The 22344-nt window shown below is 38.9% G+C and overlaps 2 protein-coding genes across 1 annotated transcript in view; one reads left to right on the top strand and one right to left on the bottom strand.

Annotated features, from left to right (window-relative positions):
* The window catches only part of LOC131409889 (proline and serine-rich protein 1-like), a 28135-nt gene extending 10343 nt beyond the window's left edge, over positions 1 to 17792 (top strand). The window contains exons 6-13 of the mRNA XM_058547639.1: positions 493 to 603; positions 2659 to 2742; positions 4295 to 4373; positions 5009 to 5104; positions 9784 to 9828; positions 13088 to 14873; positions 15624 to 15774; positions 16372 to 17792. Of these exons, the coding sequence (XP_058403622.1) occupies positions 493 to 603; positions 2659 to 2742; positions 4295 to 4373; positions 5009 to 5104; positions 9784 to 9828; positions 13088 to 14873; positions 15624 to 15774; positions 16372 to 16494 (2475 nt within the window). The 3' untranslated portion in view covers positions 16495 to 17792. The remainder of the gene's footprint in view (positions 1 to 492; positions 604 to 2658; positions 2743 to 4294; positions 4374 to 5008; positions 5105 to 9783; positions 9829 to 13087; positions 14874 to 15623; positions 15775 to 16371) is intronic.
* The window catches only part of LOC131409894 (phosphatidylinositol 3,4,5-trisphosphate 3-phosphatase TPTE2-like), a 233745-nt gene that overhangs the window by 169245 nt on the left and 42156 nt on the right, over positions 1 to 22344 (bottom strand).

Raw genomic sequence — 22344 nt, 5'->3', positions numbered from 1 at the left:
TTTGGACATCCAAGGTCCCATGTTATTTGTTTGTTTGTATTTTTTCCACTAAATTATAAAATTCTTGAGAGTGGAGACCATGTCTCTTTGGTCTCTGTGCTCTTTTTGCCTTGCCCGTAACATGAGTCTTGGTGTTTGTAGAGTTGGATAATGTTCTTTTCTGGTCGTCAGAGAAATGGGACGTATTAAATAGTAAATGGACTTTTTTGCACACAATTTACAAAATCTGTTTTGAAGATATCTTTGTATAGGAGTCTATTAATTGTGACATTAAAAACATTATGTTACCATTTTGATAATTTCGTTTAAATAAAGTGATTTTACTTACTAATTTTGGTCATATTCACCACTGTAAATGCTGATGGATGGATGAACAGATTGAATGTGATGCTATTAATTCATGTTTTTTCAGCCGGGCTTCCCAATATCCAGAGTACTTAACTTTATGAGTTTATTTGATTTTTTAGCCACCTCTTCTTTTTTATGTTACAGGCTTTCAAGGGGGGCTGCAAAGCTCCTCATGCTATGATCTCTTCTTGTGGAACAATCCCAGGAAATCCATATCCCAAAGGAAGACCTAGTCGCATAAATGGAATTTTCCCAGCAAGCATGCTTTTATGGCTTACGTATGAAACTTCTTGTGGTTAAATATGAAATTTAGCATAGTTATGATATTTAAAGAAAATGCCAGTTGATGGTGCTTCTACAAAGGAAAGGAATTTTATGTCAGCAACTTAATTCATAGATTCACCACTGATTGAAAGTTCATATGTAAACTACATTGAAGTATTTGTGTAAAATGTACAGAACAAGCCAAACATAAAAGAGGATGATTTCGTTTTGTTTTGTTTTTCCAAGTATTTTAGAAGCAGTGATTTACATTTAATAAAGGAGCATTTCTCAAATTCTCAGTATTCCTCAGTTTCACAGTTAAGTGTGTTTGGGAAACTGCATGCAATGTTTTCTTCCTGGAGAATCACGTTGCATAATAAAGGCTCTGAGAAGTCCCATAAGAAAGAAAACTTCTTTTTGTATCATCCAGTGTACTTCAGACTTCTTTGCAAAATAACTTTTGCAAAGAACGATATATTTTTATTGCGGTGTAGCAAATAACCTTAAAACCTAGTGGATTAAAACAATAAACGTTTATTGTCTTGTACAGTTCCTGTGAGTCAGGAATCTGAGAGTGGCTTAGCTTGGTTCTGGCTCAGGGTTTCTCATGAGGCTGCAGTCATCGGAAGGCTTGATTGAAGCTCAGGACTATGCTTCCAAGGTGGCTCACTTACATGCCTAGCAAGTTAATGTTGGTTCTTGGCAGGAGGTCTGTGTTCCTCACCGTAAGCACTTTTCCATAGTGCTGCTTGAGTACCTCATGATATGACAGCTGACTTCCACCAGAGCAAATAATCCAGGAGAAGGCAAGTGGAAACTGTTGTCTCTTGTGACTTAGCCTTGAAGGTTAAATGCCATCATTTCTGGAATATCCTATTTGTTGCACAGGTCAGCCCTATTCATTCTGGAAGGGAACTGTATAAGGACATTTAGGAGATGAGGCTCACTGGGGACCATCTTGGAAGTTGGCTTCCATACTAGTATGTACCGTTAAGGGACTCACATTATTAGGGGGACACTTTGTAATAGTCTGTCACCTTATTCTGATCTGTTAATTATAGCAGTCTTGAATGAGGTCTCATTTGCCCTTGTATAATATAAACTATCAAACTTAATACTTATAAAGAACACCATTTTTTATCTATTCTCAACTGTAATACAGATACTCTTTTTGATTCTCTGAGTATTATACATACTGTAGCATTGGAAGTCTATTTCTGGTTGCTCCTCTTGTGGAGGGAAAAACATTAGAACATACCTTGTCCTGCCCTTCTGTCATCCCCATGTGTACAGTGTGTGTGTTACCAAACCAAGTGGGCTCACCTCCTGGTGAGTTAAATAAGACTGCACCAGTGGAAGTTGTCTCACAAAGCAAAGTGTATTTGCAGCAAATAGGAGGAGATGAGGAACCATTTCCAAAGTCATGGTGTCCCCGAACAAAGGGAAGCAGGAACTTTTATTTCTATTGAGGAATGCATATTCAAAAGCGAGAGGCGGGGTATTCGCTTGCACAGGCTCAGCTGGAGAACATGCTTCCACATAATAAGGCCTAAGCTTCTCCTGGAGAGATCTTTTTGTTAAAAATAAGGCAAAAGTCATAGGCATGGCTCTTGTGGTGAGACCTGGTCAGTTTCAGGATGGCTAGTGATTACATCTCCCTTGAGTTTCTGGCTTGGTCAGTTTCAGGGCTGCTGGTTACATCTGCTTAACATACAAAAGGAAAAGAAATAACTTGGAAAAACAGTTAATTGCTTCCAAACCCACCTTGGAGTCTCTGGAGGCCCCTAGTCAGTGACATGTTTATTTCTGAGTGCTTCTGTACATGTTAGGATGGGTCTGCGCCAGAGGAGAGTTCCTCAGCCCTTATCAGAGTCGTGCAGCCAGAGCAGGATTGGGTCTGGAATCCAAGTCCTTAAACTCCTACCAGGTTAAGTATATTTTGTTCAATATAATACAGTGAGGAGTTTGTTTGTTTGTTTCTGGTTTGGGGTTTTTTTTAAGTCTCAATTATCTTTCTTTCTTTCTTTTCATTTATTTTTTAAATAGGGAACCCCTTTGAAAAAAGATGGTGAAGAATGTACTAATGAAGGCAAAGGAATAGCTGCACGGATTCTTGGACCATCCAAACCAGTATGTTTAGAAAATAAATCATGAAACAATTCTTAACTCTTACGTGTAGCTTCCTGTCCATTCAAAGTATGAATTCTGTTTTTGTGTTGTGAAGTTCAAAGTATACTAGAAACTCTAGGAGAGTGAATGGTATAGAGAACTACAGTATAATTAGTTAACAGTGTGAAGGGCCCTTCTGAGGTTTAATGTTTTAGTTTAAAGTAAGCCCAGTCAAATTGTTTTTATCTTTTTCTCCAGCCTCATTCAGCTGTCCACTTGGAGGTATGGAGTATGGAGAATTCACTTTAACTAAGGTTGTGTTTTGGTCGAATTAGTATTAGTATTAGTGAAAGAAGAATGGAGCCAGGAGGATGAGAGTATTTTCAAGGGAGTGATTATAATGATTGATTGGAATATAAACAGAAGAGAAGACAACCCCTGGGTTGAAGGATTGTTGGGGTTGAAGTACTTGAGGCCTCCACATGGCCACCTTGCAATCCCTGCCTGTCCACTGACAGGAACTCCAGTGGCAGTGGTTCGTAGCAGAATAGTCACAGATGATAGTCATTGCATGAGACTAGCGCATCATACAGGGCCGCCATTATGAGAGCCAGAAAGAATCTGGATCCTTTACCACCAGTGGATCCCCTTTGCCCCGAGGGCACAAGTGCACCCTCCCTAGGGCATGCCCTCCAGCCCTCCCTCCTTCCCTCCCTCCCTCTCTCTCTCTCTCTCTCTCATTAAAAGTATATTGTTTGGGGGCCGGCCCGGTGGCGCAAGCGGTTAAGTGCGCGCGCTCCGCTGCGGCGGCCCGGGGTTCGCTGGTTCGGATCCCGGGCGCGCACAGACGCACTGCTTGGTAAGCCATGCTCTGGCGGCGTCCCATATAAAGTGGAGGAAGATGGGCACAGATGTTAGCCCAGGGCCGTCTTCCTCAGCAAAAAAAGAGGAGGATTGGCTGTTAGCTCAGGGCTGATCTCCTCACAAAAAAAAAAAAAAAAAAAAAAGTATATTGTTTGACTTAGCTTCAGATATCTTTGGTTCTCTAAAGACTAGTTGTTTGAATGCTTTGTTACTTGTATAAGTTCCATCAAGTATAAAATAAGATTTGTGGATTTAAAAAGGCAAAACCACTAAAATAGTGAATTCATAACTCCAGTCAACATTCTACTGCAGTTGTCAGAATTCCGAATTCCAAAGCCTAGTGGATTTCTTGTCTTACATAGGAAGAGATGGGAATTCTTGGATTAACCTAGGCTGGGTTTAGAGAGGAGTATGCTGTTTACGATAAGGTCTGACCCTTCACTGGAAATGATGTAATACTAAAATAAAAAATAAACACCTCCGCAACAGTCTTTGACAGGATCTGCCTTTGCAATTTATAGGAACCACATTTGTTAAAGCAAAGAATTTCCCTCATTTGTGCCGTGTATGAGTCCAGTAGCATTTGGTATGCTGGGGCATTTTTAGCCTCTTGGGACTAAATATTTTGAAAGACAAGTTGTACCTTGTTTTGCCAGGACACTGCTTACTTGGTTTTCTTCTAACTGCTATACTTCCCCCCCTCATCTAGCCTCCTTCAACGTACAATCCACATAAACCTGTTCCTTATCCAATACCTCCATGCCGGCCACATGCAACTATTGCACCAAGTAAGTTCTTTCATTTTTTAATTTTTTTTCACTGTTTACTTATTAAATTGAAAGCAAAGTAAATGTTCGTATATGTTCTTGGGAATCTGGAGCACTTAGGAAGTATGCTATGATGAGTTTAATTTTGCCCACAGTCAGCTACTAGTGTCTTGGTCTACAAGAATGCAGCAGAGAGAGCTTATTTAGGATATTTTCCTTTTGATAAATTAATTATAGATTATTTTTAATCGTTATTTATTATTATGGCTTTTCGCTTTGGTAAATCATCTTGATTTACCTTTTTGGTAATTGGTGTTCAAAGATATCATTAATGCATTTAACTTAAAAAGGTCAAGTGTATGTGCTTGACAGAAAAGACGAATAATTTAAGTATGGCAGGTTCTGCCTGCCATGCCATTCAGGCCATTCAGTGAGCTTATGCCTGGAGTGAGCATGCAATGGGAAATGGGAATCTTGAGGAGTCTCATTTGATCTCAGTTTTCACCTAACCCTAGACCCAAACCTCCATGTAAAATGCAACTCTATTATGTAACAGTTTTAAAAATAAATCAGATAGCTGCACTAACACGGTTTGAACTCCTGACCACAGAACGATACTAAATTATATATTTTTTTCTGTTATATTTTTATTTTAGGTGCTTATAACAATGCAGGTCTGGTACCGTTGGCCAGTGTCATAGCTCCAGGTGTGCCCCCTCCACCTCCATATACTCCTAATCCAGTAGGAACAGGTAAAATCATGTTATCATGGGGTGTTAAAAGTAAATAACTTATTCATCCACAGATGTGCACTTGGAGGGGACAGGTGTTTGACATGGTGTGTCCTGACAGAGGGAGCACAAGCTTAGGAGCCTGATGATGGATCTGAGTACGATACACAGGGTCCCCTAGAGTGGCCTTGGCCTGCATGTGTGAACTCGAGCACATTGTAGAAATAAGAACCATTTCTCATCAGCGAGAAACTTGGACAGGCTATGAAAAAGTATGATTGACACAATGAGTGTCGCCATTTGGGCAAATTGCTCCTGCCATGGGAGGAAAGTCTCGTCGGTGCTCAGAAGGGCTTAAACTCTTTCCCCAGCACGCCCCTGTTCAGCCTGTTTCTTGGGTCTGTTGGGAACACGGGATGTGAAGGATAAATATTTTTCTGTATATTGCCAAAGTGTTCTCCAAAAAGACTGAACTAGTTTATACCTGCCAGTGAGAGGATACAAGCATACTGTTCCTTCATGTCCTTTCAACATGGGATATTACCAGTTTTTTAACTTCCGCGAATTTGATAAGGCTGATTGAGCTTACATTTTCATTTGGCTGTCTTTTATAAATAAAAGTTTAATTTTTATTTTGATCAATTATTGTTTATTTGATTCTTCTGAGTTTTAAATGTCTTGCTTAGAAAACCCTACCCTATCCCAACAGTATGAAAATATCATCTATATTCTCTAATTATTTTTATAGTGATTCTTTTTTAATATATAGCTTTTATTCTACTTGCCATTTATTTTTTTATGTGTGTAAGTAAGGGATAGAACTTGTTTTTTTTCACTTCCCTCCCCAGAAACTCAGTTACTTAATAGCATTTAATAAATTCTTTTTCTGTTTTACCAGCCAGAGTGGTTCTGGTGTTTGCAGCTGCATACTCTTACTGATAAGACTTGTAAAACATTTTTTCCAAAATTTATCATTTCTTGCCCTTGTTTATGTACCTTTCACTCTTAGAGTTTTACATTTTTGCCTAGACAAATAGAGACAAAGAAAAGCTGAAACCGTGTTAGCTTGATTAGATCTTAACCCTAGGTAGTTCAGGTAATTTAGAGCTTGTAAGACTCCTATTCCGTCTGGAATTTATTTTCGTATAGGGGTGAAATAGAAGTTCATCTTAATTTTTTTTTCAGATGGTAGCCAGTCTTGCTAGCACCATTTATTAACCTAGTTTTTACACTGATTGGAAATACCACATTTATCTTAAGTTTTCAAAGACACACATGACTCTAATGCTGGGGTTTTTTTTTTCTATCCCAATCTACTTATTTTATGTTGTGATGATCCCATATGGATTTGGTTAGCAGATTTATAATATCTTCTGATATCTAATAAGACTAGCTTTCTCTCACTATATTTTTACATCTTTCTTATCTATTTTTGGAAGTTTATTCTTCCATCTGAACTTTAAGATCACTATAATGTGATTTTGAACACAATTACACACTTAATGTGCAATTGAAAACAGTTGAATTTATGTATATATACTTATATAGTAATTTTGGGAGAATTTTTTGTGTGTGTGTGTGTGAGGAGATCAGCCCTGTGCTAACATCTGCCAATCCTCCTGTTTTTTTTGCCGAGGAAGACCGGCCGCAGGCCAACATCCGTACGCATCCTCCTCCACTCTATATGGGACACCGCCACAGCGTGGCTTGCCAAGCGGTGCGTCGGTACGCGCTCGGGATCCAAAGCTGCGAACCCCAGGCCCCCGCAGCAGAACGCGCACACCCAACCACTTGCGCCACCGGGCCGGCCCCGAGAATTGATATTTTTATGATATTAAGTCTTACCATTCAGTCATTTTACATCTTTCTGTCATGTCAAATAGTATTTCTCCTCCACCCCAGGGCTTATTTTATCTCTTTCAACAAGATTTTGTAGTTTTCTTCATATAGGTTCTTTGCCATAGGTTTGTCTCTAGGGGTTTTAGAGGTATTTTTTGGTACAGTTATAAATGGAATATTTCATTTCTAGCTGCTTATTACTAATTACCTAGTGTCAGCTGAATTATACTTTACTATAAAATATTTCTTTTTTCCCTGGCCTTATTGGGCATTAATATTGTCCTAACTCCTTTTTGCTTTCATTTTACATATGTATTTTACCTGTATCTTTATTTTTAATTTTTTTTTAGGGTTTTATTTGGTAGGTTAGTTGGTTTTTAAATTGCATTTATAGCTAGATTCTGCTTTTTAAACCAGTGAAGAGAGACTTAATAGGAATTTCCAATAATCATAAAAATTACATGTTTGTTATTAGTCCTTCCATTTTATTTTTGTATTCATTATTATTCTTTTATCCTAGTTTTTCATTTTCCTTACTTTTGTTTGCTTGGATTAGTCAAATTGTTGTTTTATTTTTTAACTCTCCTCTTCTTGCCCCCACCCAAACTTTATCTGTAATATTGCTAGTGATTACCTTTGTATTCTTAATAGTTGTCACTGTACAAAAAACTAAAAAAGCTGTGCTATACTCCACCGTTTGACTTACATACTGCCTCTCCTTTTTCATCCATTTCTGTGTTTTGTTGGAATACTATACCTTTTTTTCTTCTGTGCCTTTAAAGTTACGGCTTTTTACTGTTTCTTCTGTTCTTTGATTCCCTTTTCTGACATGCTCATTCTAATTTTCCTTTAGTAGAAAATTTCTCTAAGTCATTTCTTCAAAAAGAGGACGGGGGCAGCCCAGTGGCGCAAGTGGTTAAGTGTGCGTGCTGCGGTGGCCCGGGGTTCGCCAGTTCGGATCCCGGGCGTGCACCAACGCACCGCTTGGCAAGCCATGCTGTGGCGGCGTCCCATATAAAGTGGAGGAAGACGAGCACGGATGTTAGCCCAGGGCCAGTCTTCCTCAGCAAAAAAAAAAAAAAAAAAGAGGAAGATTGGCAGATGTTAGCACAGGGCTGATCTTCCTCACAAAAAAAAAAATTTTTTTTTTTTTTAAAAAGAGGACATATTTTAGGGTTGTAGATGAGAAACCCAATTCCAGTTAATTTTCTTTTCTTTGTTAGAACCTTGGACTCTTTCTGTAAGCTTACAAAGAAGAGATTCCTTATCTTTGGAGTTCAGAAATGTCTTTTAATCTTGGGGTTCAGATATTTCACCAGGATGTCTAGGGATCTATCTTACCATTAATCTTTCCTGAAACTCTGTAAGCCCTTTGGATATGAAAACTCAAGTCTGTGAAGCTTAGGAAAATTTTGTTTTTATTATTGTTTAATTATTGCTTTTTCATCTGGTCTTTTTTCTCCTTCTGGCACTCTTATTTTGCACTGTCTTTGCCTTCTGAGTCTCTTACCTATTCATTTATGATATCCTTTTCTGTGTATTTTTGCCGTTTTAAATGGGAGTTTTTTTGTTTCTTATTTCCAACTAAGTAATTGAGCTTTCAGTAATATTATTCTGATCGTCACCATTCTTTGCAGTTATCAATTTGGAGTCGGATTTTTATCTGAAGTCGTCACCTGCTCTGCTTACTTTCTTGCAGTATTATGGGTGTGTGTGTTCCTAATTTGCATCACAGGTTTTTTCTCTCTTTTTCATTGAATCTCCGTTGATAGACACAATTCGTTCTGGTTGTTTATTTGTACTAAGTCCCTGAAACAAGCCATGATCTTTCTTTCTCACCATGTCAGGCTTGAGGGTTTCCTTTGCGCCTTGTGCCTGTCACAATGTTGGTTTCTTGGACAGTTATTGTCAAGCCATGAGAGGTCATTTTTCCCGTTGTACCTTTGACTGATGGTCTGGTTAGATGGGTCCTTTCCCATGTGGGTGGGGAGGAGCGTGTTTTAGGTTGTCAACCTCACAGGCTTAGAGTAAGCCTTAACTAGGGTAGTTCTCCTTATCAGCTCCTAGCATAGGTCCTTTTCCTGACCTGAGTGCAACAAGTGAGGGGGGCCACTTTTCTGTTTGCTTGGGTGATCCACAATGGCTTTCGAGATTGGTCCCTCAGATGACAGTGGATTCTGCACTCAGCATCCACCTCCCACTTCCGAGTCTTCCTACTGTTGTAGGCAGTGGTACCGAAAAGTGACTGTCTGTCAGCTTAGCCAGTGACAGTGGTTCTTTGCACTCCAGCTGCAGGCTGCGCTTTCTCGTGGGTGCCACACTCAGGCCATCATCTTTCCGGAAGGTGTTCTTAAATATATCTATAAAATAATACTTATTTAAAACCTGATATGTTAAGGAGTAGTCGGGGGGAGGGCGGTGGGGATCAATTGCTCATAATCCTACGTGTCTTCATATAGTTACTACTATGATTTTTGTTTATTTCCTTATTTTCCCCCATAGGCATACATTGTTTTTCCTTTTTTTTTTTTTATAATTTTTTTTTTTTTAATTTTTCCCCCAAAGCCCCAGTAGATAGTTGTATGTCATAGCTGCACACCCCTCTAGCTGTATGTGGGACGCGGCCCCAGCATGGCCGGAGAAGCGGTGCCTCAGTGCACGCCCGGGATCCGAACCCCGGGCTGCCAGCAGCGGAGCACGTGCACTCAACCATTAAGCCGTGGGGCCGGCCCTGTTTTTCCTAATATAGTATACATACGTGTCCTGAGTTTTTCTTTTCTTGACCGCAATCTCTGATTATTATGGTGTTGAATAATTTGATAAAGCTTCAAATCAACTTTTATATATTTATTTTTATATAGAAAATGAAGACCTTTCCAGTCAGTCAAAATCTACACAGAATCAAAGTAAGTACCAGGTTTGATCCAGAGATAGTGATGTCTGCTCTGTTATTCACTGAAATGATTTTGAGTTGAGTGCATTGGAAATCTTTATGCTTTGGGGAAAGTTCCTGGTTAAAGAATCTAACTAACCAATACTTGCTAAAACTGGCTTAATAGTGGTACATTTCATACACACAACATGAAATGCACATATCAACTAGATTTAAAATGAACCATATGCTTTTGTATCCTATTTGCAAAACTTTCAATGTAATCTAAGTGCTATGTGGCATTATATCCACATTAACTTTATGTTACGGGATATTAGAAGCCTCATTTCTTTTTGATATAAACACATATGGTGATGAAAACCGTTTTTGACAAATGCTATGTCAGATACTACTTTCAGATTTAATTACTTCAATAAGCATTTGGGGTAGCATAACTTAGAATAACTTAGAAAGAAAAGAATAAGGGGTGCCAAAGGGTAAGTGGAATTGAAAAATGAAGATGAGATGTGGCCTGTAATGCCTGCAGATGGCAGCAGCACTGTACCATTTTATGCCTCCCCTAGCTGAGGATAAGTGTGGTCAGGATGCAGACACTTTCCGGTGTGAGACGGAATCTGGGATTGGTTCTTGTGCAACAAAGTAGTGCGTGAATCTCATCATTATGGTGCGGGATCAGGAGTCTGGATGGGAGAATCCCACTCCCTGAGAATGGTGCCTGAGTGGTGCTTTTGAGCTGGTGGTTTCTAAAGGAGGTAGCAGAGTGGGGTGGAAAGAGTGCTAAGTGAACTGTCAGGACGCCCAGTTTCTTGTCCTGGCTTTGGCACCACCTGGCTTTGTGAGCTTGGGCAGGTCATCTAACTTCTGCGAAGAGGGGGTTAAAGAATCTTCAGTCTTTATACTCAGCTTCATTAGCAGATCTTTTTTTGAAGGGAATAAATAGGTTAAGTGTCATAAGCTCGGTTGTTAGGAATAGCATACTTTGTTTTCCTGTGCTATGTTATTTTAGCATGATTAAGATTTTTTTTTTTTTCCTTTTTGAAGCACAGTAAGAAACAAAAATAAAGACAAACTAGTATAGTGGTTAGGAACATGGGTTTGACAGACCCAGGTTCAGATCTCAGTGTTACTACTTCATAACTACATGACCTTTTTCATTGTTATTATTATTATTATTGTAGTAAGATCTCATTTATTGAGATCTTTCCTCTTAAATATTTGAGTACCCAGTACAGTATTGTGCTGTAGGCACAATGTTGTACAGCAGATCTCTGGAAGTTATTCATTTTGCATAACTGAAACTATACCCTTTGAACGCCACTTAATAGCCGCATGATCTTTTAACAAGTTCGTTAATCACACCAAGCCTCAGATTGCCCATCTATAAAATGGAGGTGTCAGTACCTGTCTCAAAGGGTTATGTGAGGACAAATGACATGATGGGCGTAAAGTACAAAGCACAGGATCTGACAGATAGTGTTTAATGGTTAACAACCAAATTAGATGACAGGAGAGTGATATTTATCATGGTATGTTTTGGGGGTTTTTTGTTTTTTTGTTTTGTTGCATTTTAACTGTAGGCACTATGATTAACAGTGCATGGCTTTTGCTCTATTATATAAAAAGATCTCCAACAGAGGCTGCTATAAAGAACACTATGAGACAGGTTGGTTTTACCTTGCAATCTGTCATTAACTACATGGTCCTCAGCATGTAGTTAAATAAAGTAGTGAATTCTCAAATGTTTCCCACCACTGTTGACCTAAATAATTTCTTAGTACATTATTTACAAACACAAAACTAAGTATATATTCCCTGTGCTTCTAGTTCTTATAAAACAAATTCAGTAAAAACAAAAGTAAAAATCCATGTTCATACGAACTCTAAATTTAAAATGATAGCTACTCTTATTTTCTTGAAACTAAAGTACTGCTTACAACACAAATACGGTACAGACTTCAGGCCTTTTGAGTTTGAAGTTTGTGTATTTATATATTACCGTTGGTCAATTCTTCTACCATGTTTCTTTTCTAAAACAACTGTAAAATTTGTTCAGCCCAATGTGGCTCCTTTGGCCATCACTTAGTGGAAATGTATAATGTATATGCCATTTTCGTCTGTTCTTTTCCTATGGTACCCGTGATTAACATAGCTGACATTGGCCATGTCAGCTTTGGTATGTCAAAAGTCTTCATTATGCATAGATTTAAAAATTTAAGTCTTAGTCCATGAAAATGTCTTTCGGTTGATTATGACTGCAAAAAAACATGTTCTCTGTTTACAACTGAAACAAACTTCAATGTGGGTATGGCAGCAGATGATAATTGTTATTACGACATTAGCTACCTAAGTCGTGGTTTCCATTTGGCATCAACAAGATCATCAGAGGCTAACAGTCATTTAAAAATTGATTTAGAGAGGAAACCCAAATCATCCCCAAGAATACTTATGTTAATTATTTATAGAGTTTATCAAAATAAAAATATTATAGCAAACTATAAGTCTTGAGAATAAGTCCTTGGATGGGTTTGGGAACTATAGTTGAGGTAATCATGATGTATCCAGTGCAGCAAACACTTATAAAATATAAGGTGCCATGCACTGTGCTAGGTACTAAGGCTCTGAAGATGAGTTAGACACGGCTTCTTGCCCCTAAAGGAACTCCTAGGAAAAGCCAAGTAAAGTTAGAGGTTAAGGTAGTGTAGAGGAGTCAGTATGAGAAAATGCTTGGGGAGAAAACTGTAGGTTGATAATCTGGAATATTCAATTCAACTCCCAGAGTGGCAACAAAGAATACTGGAGAGATGGGGTGAATTCTGGAAGGCCTTGTATGCCCCTAAAAGGAAAGTGATGTCCTGAAAGCTCTTAAGAGGGAGAAATGACTTGTATTATTACTCTAGATAAGTGGTTTGAAAGAGTAAAAGGTAAAGGCAATACACCAACCTTAATCACAGTTAAAATAAATTCTTTGAATTTTTAAAAATTGGGAAAATATGAAAGGAAAATTTATTTGCTAACTTCTCAAGACTTCCTCACTGTGAATTGAAGGGCTATTCTGAGCAGAGTCTAGAAGACAACTGGATCTAACTGAGGCTCTGTAGTGAAAACCAGGATAAGGGAATCTAGCAATTTATGCATTGCAATAGCCTGTTATACCTGTCACTGATTTTCTTTGATATTTGTTAAATACTACAAAAATTTTTATGCTTTTCTTTTGAGTTAAAATATGACATTTCAGCATAATGATAAATTCTTGCCCCTTTTTCCCCCCACAGCATTTTCTACACCAGCCAGTCAACTCTTTTCTCCTCATGGTTCTAACCCTTCAACACCTGCTGCAACTCCCGTCCCCACTGCATCCCCGGTCAAGGCAGTAAATCTCCCCTCAGCATCAGCAACCGCCACCATTTCTGGGATGAACATGCCGAATACTGTCCTTCCTGTGTTCCCAGGGCAGGTCTCCGCAGCCGTTCACGCACCACAGCCATCAACGCCAAATCCAACAGTTATCAGGACCCCTTCGCTGCCTGCTGCACCTGTCACTTCTGTCCACAGTACAACGTCTGCTCCTGTTCCTTCAGTTTTTTCTGGGCTAGTTGCACTGCCAGGTCCTTCTGCTGCTCCTGTCCCAGCCCCTCAGGCCACACCCACACCTCAGGCCACTCCTGCTTCCAGTGAAATATTTGCCTCTACTTCTGCCCCCTTCACTAGCCTCCCTTTCTCTGCCACCTCTACTGCTGCTTCTACCAACAACCCAAGTTCTGCTTCATTGTCCTCAGTCTTTGCAGGGCTCCCCTTGCCCTTAACACCAACATCCCAAGGCGTATCCAACCCAACTCCTTCTGTAATTGCCGGTGGTTCTGCTCCTGGTGTTGCTTGTCCACTTGGTGTAAATAATCCTCTTCTGTCTGCTTTAAAGGGCTTTCTGACGTCAAATGATACCAATTTAATCAACCCTTCTGCTTTATCTTCTGCCGTTACAAGTGGGCTGGCTTCTCTGTCTTCTCTTACTAATCAGAACTCTGATTCTCCTGCTTTAGCTGTTAACAAGTGCTATGCCCCATCAGCCATTCCCGCCCCACAGAGGTCTTCCACTCCAGGGTTGGCCATGTTCCCAGGCCTGCCATCTCCTGTGGCTAATTCAACCTCCACTCCCTCTACTTTGCCTGTGCAGTCTCCTCTAGCTACTCCTACATCATCTTCGACTTCAGTGCCAGTTAGCTGTGGTTCCTCAGCTACCCTTTTGCATGGCCCCCACCCAAGTAACTCAGACCTTCACATTTCATCTGCCCCTACTGTAACAACTCTTTCTGTTATGATCAAAACTGAGCCCACGAGTCCTACTCCCTCAGCCTTCAAAGGCCCATCTCATTTCGTGAATCCCTCTCATGGCACTTTAGGTTTATCAGGGACATTGGGTCGTGCATATACTTCAGCATCAGTGCCCATCAGTCTATCTACTTGCCTTAATCCTGCATTATCAGGTCTCTCCAGTTTGAGTACTCCCTTGAATGTTTCAAACCCCCTCTCCTCTATCTCCCTTCCTCCACATGGTTCCTCCACTCCCATCACTCCAGTATTCACTGCTCTTCCTCCTTTCACTTCTTTGACCAATAATTTCCCTTTAACTGGCAACCCGACTCTTAATCCGTCAGTATCTCTTCCAGGATCGTTAATAGCCACCTCATCTGCAGCTGTCACCTCCGCGTCTGTCCCTCATCCTAGTTCGACAGCGGCCGTTCTCTCAGGGCTTTCTGCCTCAGCACCCGTCTCAGCAGCGCCTTTCCCCCTCAACCTGTCCACTGCTGTCCCCTCACTTTTTTCAGTTACTCAAGGACCTCTGCTGTCTTCAAATCCCTCCTACCCTGGCTTCTCTGTCGCTAACACCCCTGGCGTCACCCCTGCTCTCCCTTCGTTCCCGGGGCTGCAGGCGCCATCTACAGTGGCAGCCGTCACACCACTTCCCGTTGCTGCCACAGCCCCATCACCAGCTCCCGTCCTCCCAGGATTCGCTTCAGCATTTAGTTCCAACTTCAACTCTGCCCTTGTTGCACAAGCCGGGTATGTGAATATTTTGGAAAGAGGATAAAATCATTCTTTACTTAACTTGTGGATCATAGTCTTATTTATTTATTTATTTATTTTTTGTGAGGAGGACCAGCCCTGAGCTAACATCCAATGCCAATCCTCCTCTTTTTTGCTGAGGAAGACTGGCCCTGGGCTAAGATCCGTGCCCATCTTCCTCTACTTTATATGGGACACCGCCACAGCATGGCTTAACACGCGGTGTGTCGGTGCGTGCCTGGGATCTAAACCGGTGAACCCCAGGCAGCTGCAGCGGAGCATGCGCACCTAACCGCTTGCGCTACCAGGCCGGCCCCCATAGTCTTATTTTTAAATCATTCAAATGAAAGTCAAAATCTAATTGTTTGGTGATGCTAAATTATATTTTTCTGGGGTAAAACTTCACTGCTCAAAAAATGTTTTGTGGCTCTTCGAACATGTTAAAACAGATATATAAAATATTAACGCTGGCTCAGATAATTAGGATTTGTGTTTGGTAATTTAACTTGATTATAAAATAGCAAGAAGTATTATATGCAAAACATAGACTTATTGCATTCGCAATAATGTACTTTATAAGAGTAAGTTTTACATCAGCGAGTGGCTGACTTTTATGGTTCCTTCCAGTAGAGAAATTCTAAGATTTTTTGTTTTTTTTTACATCTTAGGATCTTGTATTTGACAAATATCGAAGCTGTCGCTTTTATGTCTTATCTACAGTTTGACCTGTTCTATCTACTGTTTTAGCTTATCATCGGGACTTCAAGCTGCAGGCAGTTCTGTTTTTCCAGGCCTTTTGTCCCTCCCGGGTATCCCCGGGTTTTCCCAGAATCCTTCACAGTCATCCCTGCAGGAATTACAGCATAATGCAGCTGCACAGTCAGCACTGCTACAGCAGGTGAGCAGGCAACATCGGGCGTAAATAAAATGGCAGCATATGTAGCATAGGTTCTGTAGTGATAACATTGCAGTACCGATTGTGATATCCCAACATTGGCAAAAAATTTCATATGAGAATGTCTAGGGGTTTGATAATTAGTTCTCCCAAAACTTGCAGATTATGCTTGTCTTCCTGCAGAAGGGTAATGAAAGTGGTGGAATATATTCACCTGTGTGAAATGGTTTTCCTGGTCGTAGACTTTAAAATCTCAGTTTGGAGATTTTGCAAATGGAATTTTTATACGTGACAGTTAAAGTTTGCTTGTCTTCTACAATTTAAGCTGAAATAAGGGGCCATTAAAGTAAATTATCTTGAGAAAACCTATTGATTTTTTAAAAGAATGTTAAATATTTTAATGCATTTTTAGGTACTTCCTCCATCTAAAGAAGTTTGAATGTTTCTTAAAAATTTCGGGAGACTGAGCAGACTTGTGCTGCCCCCGAGTTCTTCTTTTCTTTCCTATTCTGAATATCTGTAGCGTGGCACAGGCCAAAGCAAGTACAGACCTGATTGAATCTGGCATTCTGCTAAACTGCACATTCTTCTTTCTATCAGGTTCACTCAACTTCGGCTCTGGACAGCTATCCAGCTCAGCCGGATGGATTTCCTAGTTATCCTTCAACACCAGGAACACCATTTTCTTTGCAAACAGGCCTGTCCCAAAGTGGGTGGCAGTGAATATATTTTAATTTGTATTCTCTTTTGGAGCAACATCACAATTGCCTAAGGACTGCAGTGAACGGTCTGACAAATGTGAAGTTGACCAGAAGTCAGAAAATGAGAATGAGGGTGATCCTAGGAAAACGGGGATAAGAGTTTAAAAAACATGGTTGCATTTTTTTAAATGGTTTTAAATAAGAACACTCCCCTATGTAAATATACTGACAATACATTATATGGGGAATAGTATTAAAAAACTATTTGGGGACTTTTCACCTCTCACCCAATGAAATTTTGAGTCGTGTCTGTAATCTATGTAGGAAGAATACTAAAGAGGAGGTTGAACTCTTTATAGCCGAATACAGCCTTAAATCTGCTCGTACAGCATCCACTGACGGAAGTAATAGTTGTGCCTCTGACTTACGGGTTGCGTGTGGCCCTTGGCGTGCATGAGTGGTTCCTGTTGCATCATGGGAACTCTGTACTCCATGTGTATCCACAGACAGGAACTGGAGACCCACCATTATCTTTCATTTCTGACATTAATGATCATACATATACTGCTGAATTTAACTCAATATATTTCAGGTAAGTGAAAATGGTGCTTAATATAGTCTTTAGAGTGACTTTCAGGTGTTTTCGACTAAAAATACATATCCAGAACTACTGTCTTAACAGAAATACAAGTAAGGCTTGTGATAATTTGCCTTCAAAACTTTTTTCTTAATCTCAGCAGTATCCAAATGAGTGAGGAACATCTGACTGACTCTTGGGCCACCTCTATTACTCATTGTACTCTGGAAGCTCTTGGTGAATGTTTACAATCATGGGATGTAGTATTTTTATTTGTACTTAAAGTCAAATGCTTATCTAAAATAATTATGTGAGAACAAATAGAGAAGACTTGCTCTGTTAGTAGATAATGCAGCCTGTACTCTAAGGATCTGTGGTAGTTTAACATGATTGAATGTCATTAATTTAAGTATAGTAACTGCCACATTGGGGGGAACGGGGGCGTAGGGAGAATGATTTCCAATCCTGTGATTCCAAGTGTAAACTATAGAATCTACTGTAGTACATTTCAGCATCTAGAAGTTTTACTTTTATAAAGATGGTGTCTGGAAGATGTTGCTAATGTATCTTCCTTCAACATGGGGGACAAACTTTTTAAGTATATTAATAAATATTCCTGTATGGTTAGTTTTTAACAGTTTTTTAAAATAAACTTTATGGATATGACAAATATTTTATAAGTGTTTTATTAAATACTTGGATAGGCTTTTTAATTTTTTGTATGTGCTTGAGGTATAGAACATTTTTGTCCGAATTTAGTTGTAACTCAATATATACTACTGATTGCTCATCCTTTAAGTAATGTCTTATGTGAAAGTTCTATTATTACCAACACCTGAAACAGACTATTTATGCCTTTAATTATCTTCAAACACAGAATGTAACCTCATAGTTAATCGATACCAGTTATTAGAAGTTGTCATTTGTTCTTTAAGTCTACACTCATAAAACTTTTTAAAGATTATTGTGTATTGCTTATATATGTTGTCCATTCATTCAGATAAGTTATTGAGTAATCTTTCTATATTGATGCTAACAGGTTTAGTCTGCTGTCCAATGAGCCCCTTATCATCACAGCAAAGGAACTGTATCCTATTCGTTTTTTAGATGTATTCCTGACATCTTGCACATATTGGGCACTTAAAGGTTTATATAAAACGAAGAGAACATTTTGGAGCACTTGCAATATAATTACTGGGAACTAGTTTTATGTATCTCACAACCCTGTGAGATAAGTACTAGCAACCTAATTAACCAGATAGAGAAACCAAGATGTAAGTCACACATGAGGAAGTGTAGATTTGAACCAAGCATTTACTACCAATATCAAGGCTACTTGTACTATCAAGTGCTATGAAAATACATAGGAGGGTGGGTGAGTACCTTACTGCCTGAGGAAATCCAGAAAGGTTTTCTCAGTGACATTAAAGTCTTAAAGGATGGGCAAGAATTAACATCCTTTATAAAGGCACAAAGTGTGACAGAGTAGCATAGTAAAACAATCATATAACTGGATGGAGTTTGAATGAAGTTTGTAGTTCAAGTGAATCTAAAAAACAAGGGAAAGACATGATCACAAAAGACCCTCTAAGCCATGCTAAGGAGTTGGGCATTTGTTTTGTGGTCAAGAGTTTGGAAATTTATCAGAGAGCACTTTGCAAAAATCACTTGGGCTGCAGCATGGAGGCTGGATTGGAAGTAGTAAACTGGATGGTTATTGCAGAAATCCAAAAACGAAGAGGATAGATTTTTCATTATGAGAAGGGAATAGAAATGTACCTCTCCATTCCCTTTCCATAAAGGCCTGTGGTCTACACAGGATTTGCAAACATTGTTATATAATTGATTAACCTTATTTTAAGCCTTACCATGTGATTTGCCAAATGAGTTTAGTGTGTGCATTTATAAAATACAGTTAGTGTCACAGAATTTTAGAAAAGACTTTACTCCGAATCAAACTTAATGAGCCTTTGTTGTTTTTAAAGGTGATACAATGTTAGTAAACAGTGTCTAATTTGGATGAGTTAAAAGATTAAATATTTGAAAACACTGGCAAGTAAATTGGGAAGGATGATCAAAATTAAAGTATCCCCTTGGGGGCTGGACCTGTGGCGTAGCGGTTAAGTGCACGGGCTCCGCTGCTGGTGGCCCCGGGTTCGGATCCCGGGTGCGCACCAACACACCGCTTGTCAGGCCATGCTGTGGTGGCATCCCACATAAAGTGGAGGGAGATGGGCACGGATGTTAGCTCGGGGCCGGTCTTCCTCAGCAAAAAAAAAAAAAAAAAAAAAAAGGAGGATTGGCATGGATGGTAGCTCAGGGCTGATCTTCCTCACAAAAAAATAAATAAATAAATAAAAAGACAACTCTTTAAAAAAAAAATTTTTAAAGTATCCCCAAGGTCTTTGTACTCAGGAGGGGCATTATGATACTGACTTTTTAATTTACATTTAAAATTTAATTTATGCCTGGTAAAATTTCATGGTGAAAGGTAAAAGTCATCAGTGTTTATAACTCCTAATTGATAGAGAAGGAAAAGAATAAGAAAAAACATCTAGAAGGCACAGAAAAATGGAAGAAGTGAGAAGTGCACAGTAAGATGTTAGCAATACTTGCCTGTGTGTTAGTATGACAAACCTTGTAAGTGGAAAGGAAGCAGCAGGCTCAGAAAGCTTTCCAGGCTGGTTCTCCTGAACATACTCTTCCTAGAGAATAGAAAGAGAACACACTCCTCAGCTCATTCCTATGGACCAGTATAACCATGATACCAAAACTCAGACAAGAATAGTATGAGAAAGAACAAACGCAAGTCAACCTTACCCAAGATAATAGTAAAACATCATAAATAAAATAGCAACAAGAATAGAGCATTTATTCTTAAAAAATGATATAATCAAGTTGGGTTTATATCAGGAGTGTAAGAACAAAATAACATTAAGAAATCTAAAAGTGTAGTTCATCACATGGACAAATGGAGGAAAACCATTTTCTCAGTCTCTGTATAAAAAAAGTAAAATTCAGTCACCATAATGGTTAAAACACACACACTTAGCAAACTAGGAAAAGAAGGAAACTTTATCAGGTAAAGGAAATCTATAAAAGTATAGCACACATTATTCTTAATTATGAAGTGTGAGGAATATGCCTTTAGAATCAGAGAGTGATCAAGTAAAATGTAATTCAGCGTTGTACCTGACATCCCTAGCTAGTTCAGTAAGGTACAAAAAAGAAGTAAAAGGTGTAATGATTGGAAAGGAAGATATAAAGCTTAGCAAGATACATTTTACAGATTTACAGATATACTCAAAAGTCAGTTGCATTTTCAAATATGAGCAACAGGAGAAAACGATTCAAAAAAAGAAAATACTAGACAATGGAATACTATTTGGCACTAAAAAGAAATAAGATATCAAGCCATGAAAAGACATTATGGGACCTTAAATGCATATTACTAAGTGAAAGAAACCAATCTTAAAAGGCTTCCTGTGTGATTCCAAGTATATGACACACTGGAAGAGGCAAAAATATGGACACAGTGAAAAAAATCAGTGGTTGCCAGGGTTGAGGGGAGGGGCAGGGAAAGGTAAATAGAGTGCAGAGGATTTTTAGGGCAGTGAAAATACTCTGTATGATAGTATAATGATGGATACATGATGTTATACATTTGTCCAAACCCATAGAATGTACAACACCAAGAGTGAACCCTATTGACTTTGAATGATTATAATGCATCAGTGTAGGTTCATCAATTGTAATAAATGTACCACTCTTGGTGGGCAATGTTGATAATGGGGGAGGATGTGCATGAGTCGGGGCAGGAGAGATGGAAATCTCTGTACCTTCCTCTCAATTTTGTTGTGAACGTAAAACTGCTCTAAAGAAATAAAGTCCTTGGAAGCAACCTAAGTGCCCATCAAGGGACGAATGGATAAAGAAGATGTGGTATATATACACAATGGAATACTACTCAGCCATAAGAAACGATGAAATCCAGCCATTTGTGACAACATGGATGGACATTGAGGGTATTATGCAAAGTGAAATAAGTCGGAGAAGGTCAAATACCACATGATCTCACTCATAAGTAGAAGATAAAAACAAGAAAGAGAGACAGAGATTGGATTGGTGGTTACCAGAGGGGGAGAGGGGAGGGAGGAGGGCGAAAGGGATGATTAGGCACATGTGTGTGGTGATGGATTGTAATTAGTATTTGGGTGGTGAATGTGATGTAATCAATGCAGAAATAGAAGTATAATGATGTATGCCTGAAATGTATACAATGTTACAAACCAATGTTACTACAATAAAAAATTTAATTAAAAATTAAAAAAACAATAAAGTTTTTCAAAATCATCCCATTTGCCAACAGCATGGATGGACCTGCAGGGTATTGTGTTAAGTGAAATAAGCCAGAAGGAGAAAGACATACACTGTATGACTTCACCCCTACGTGGAATATAAACTAAGACACAGACAGAGAGAACAGTTTGGTGGTTACTGGGAGAAGGGAGTTGGAGGGTGGGCACAAGGGGTGAAGGGGCACATTTATGTGGTGACTGACAAATAATAATGTACAACTGGAATCTCACAATGTTATAAACTATTATGACATCAATAGAAAAATTATTAGAAAAAATAGAAATAGCAACAGAAAAAAAAGTCTTTAAAAAAAGAAGAAAACAGTAACATGTTACCTAGGAATAAATCCAACAAAAAAATAAGCAACTTTATGGAGAAATTTTTTTTTTAACTTGATGAGAATCATTAAAGAAAACCTGTTTAAATGGAGGACACACAATGGTCACGGTTACAAATAACAGATACTTGAGGATGTCCAGTCAATCTCTGAATTCAATGCAATTCCAATCAAAATCCCAACAGTTTTCAATGTTTTCTAAGCTTATTCTAAAATTTATATGGAAGAGCAAAGGACGAAGAATAGCCAAAACACTTCTGAAGACAATGAACAAATAACCTGCACTATCAAATACCAAGACTTATTATACAGCCATAGAAACTGAGACAATGCAGTATTAATTGGGGATAACAAACTGATAGTGGAGCATTATGGAGAGCCCATGAACACCCACTCATATGGAAACAATTTATAACACATCAGTTAAGGTGTTGGACTATTATAAGCTGCTGTGATAATTGGTTATTTATATGGAAGAAAATTTAAATGAATCCCTACACTACACCATGCACAAAAAGCAACTCTAGGTGAATTAAAGACTTAATTCAAAAGAATAACTCTGAAAGCTTTCCAAGAAGATACAAGAGAGTGTCTTCAAG

The sequence above is a fragment of the Diceros bicornis genome, chromosome 9, assembly GCF_020826845.1.
Source record: "Diceros bicornis minor isolate mBicDic1 chromosome 9, mDicBic1.mat.cur, whole genome shotgun sequence".
Classification (NCBI taxonomy): Eukaryota; Metazoa; Chordata; class Mammalia; order Perissodactyla; family Rhinocerotidae; genus Diceros; species Diceros bicornis.
Note: the sequence above shows the minus strand (reverse complement) of the source record. Positions and strands in the feature narration are given on the sequence as shown.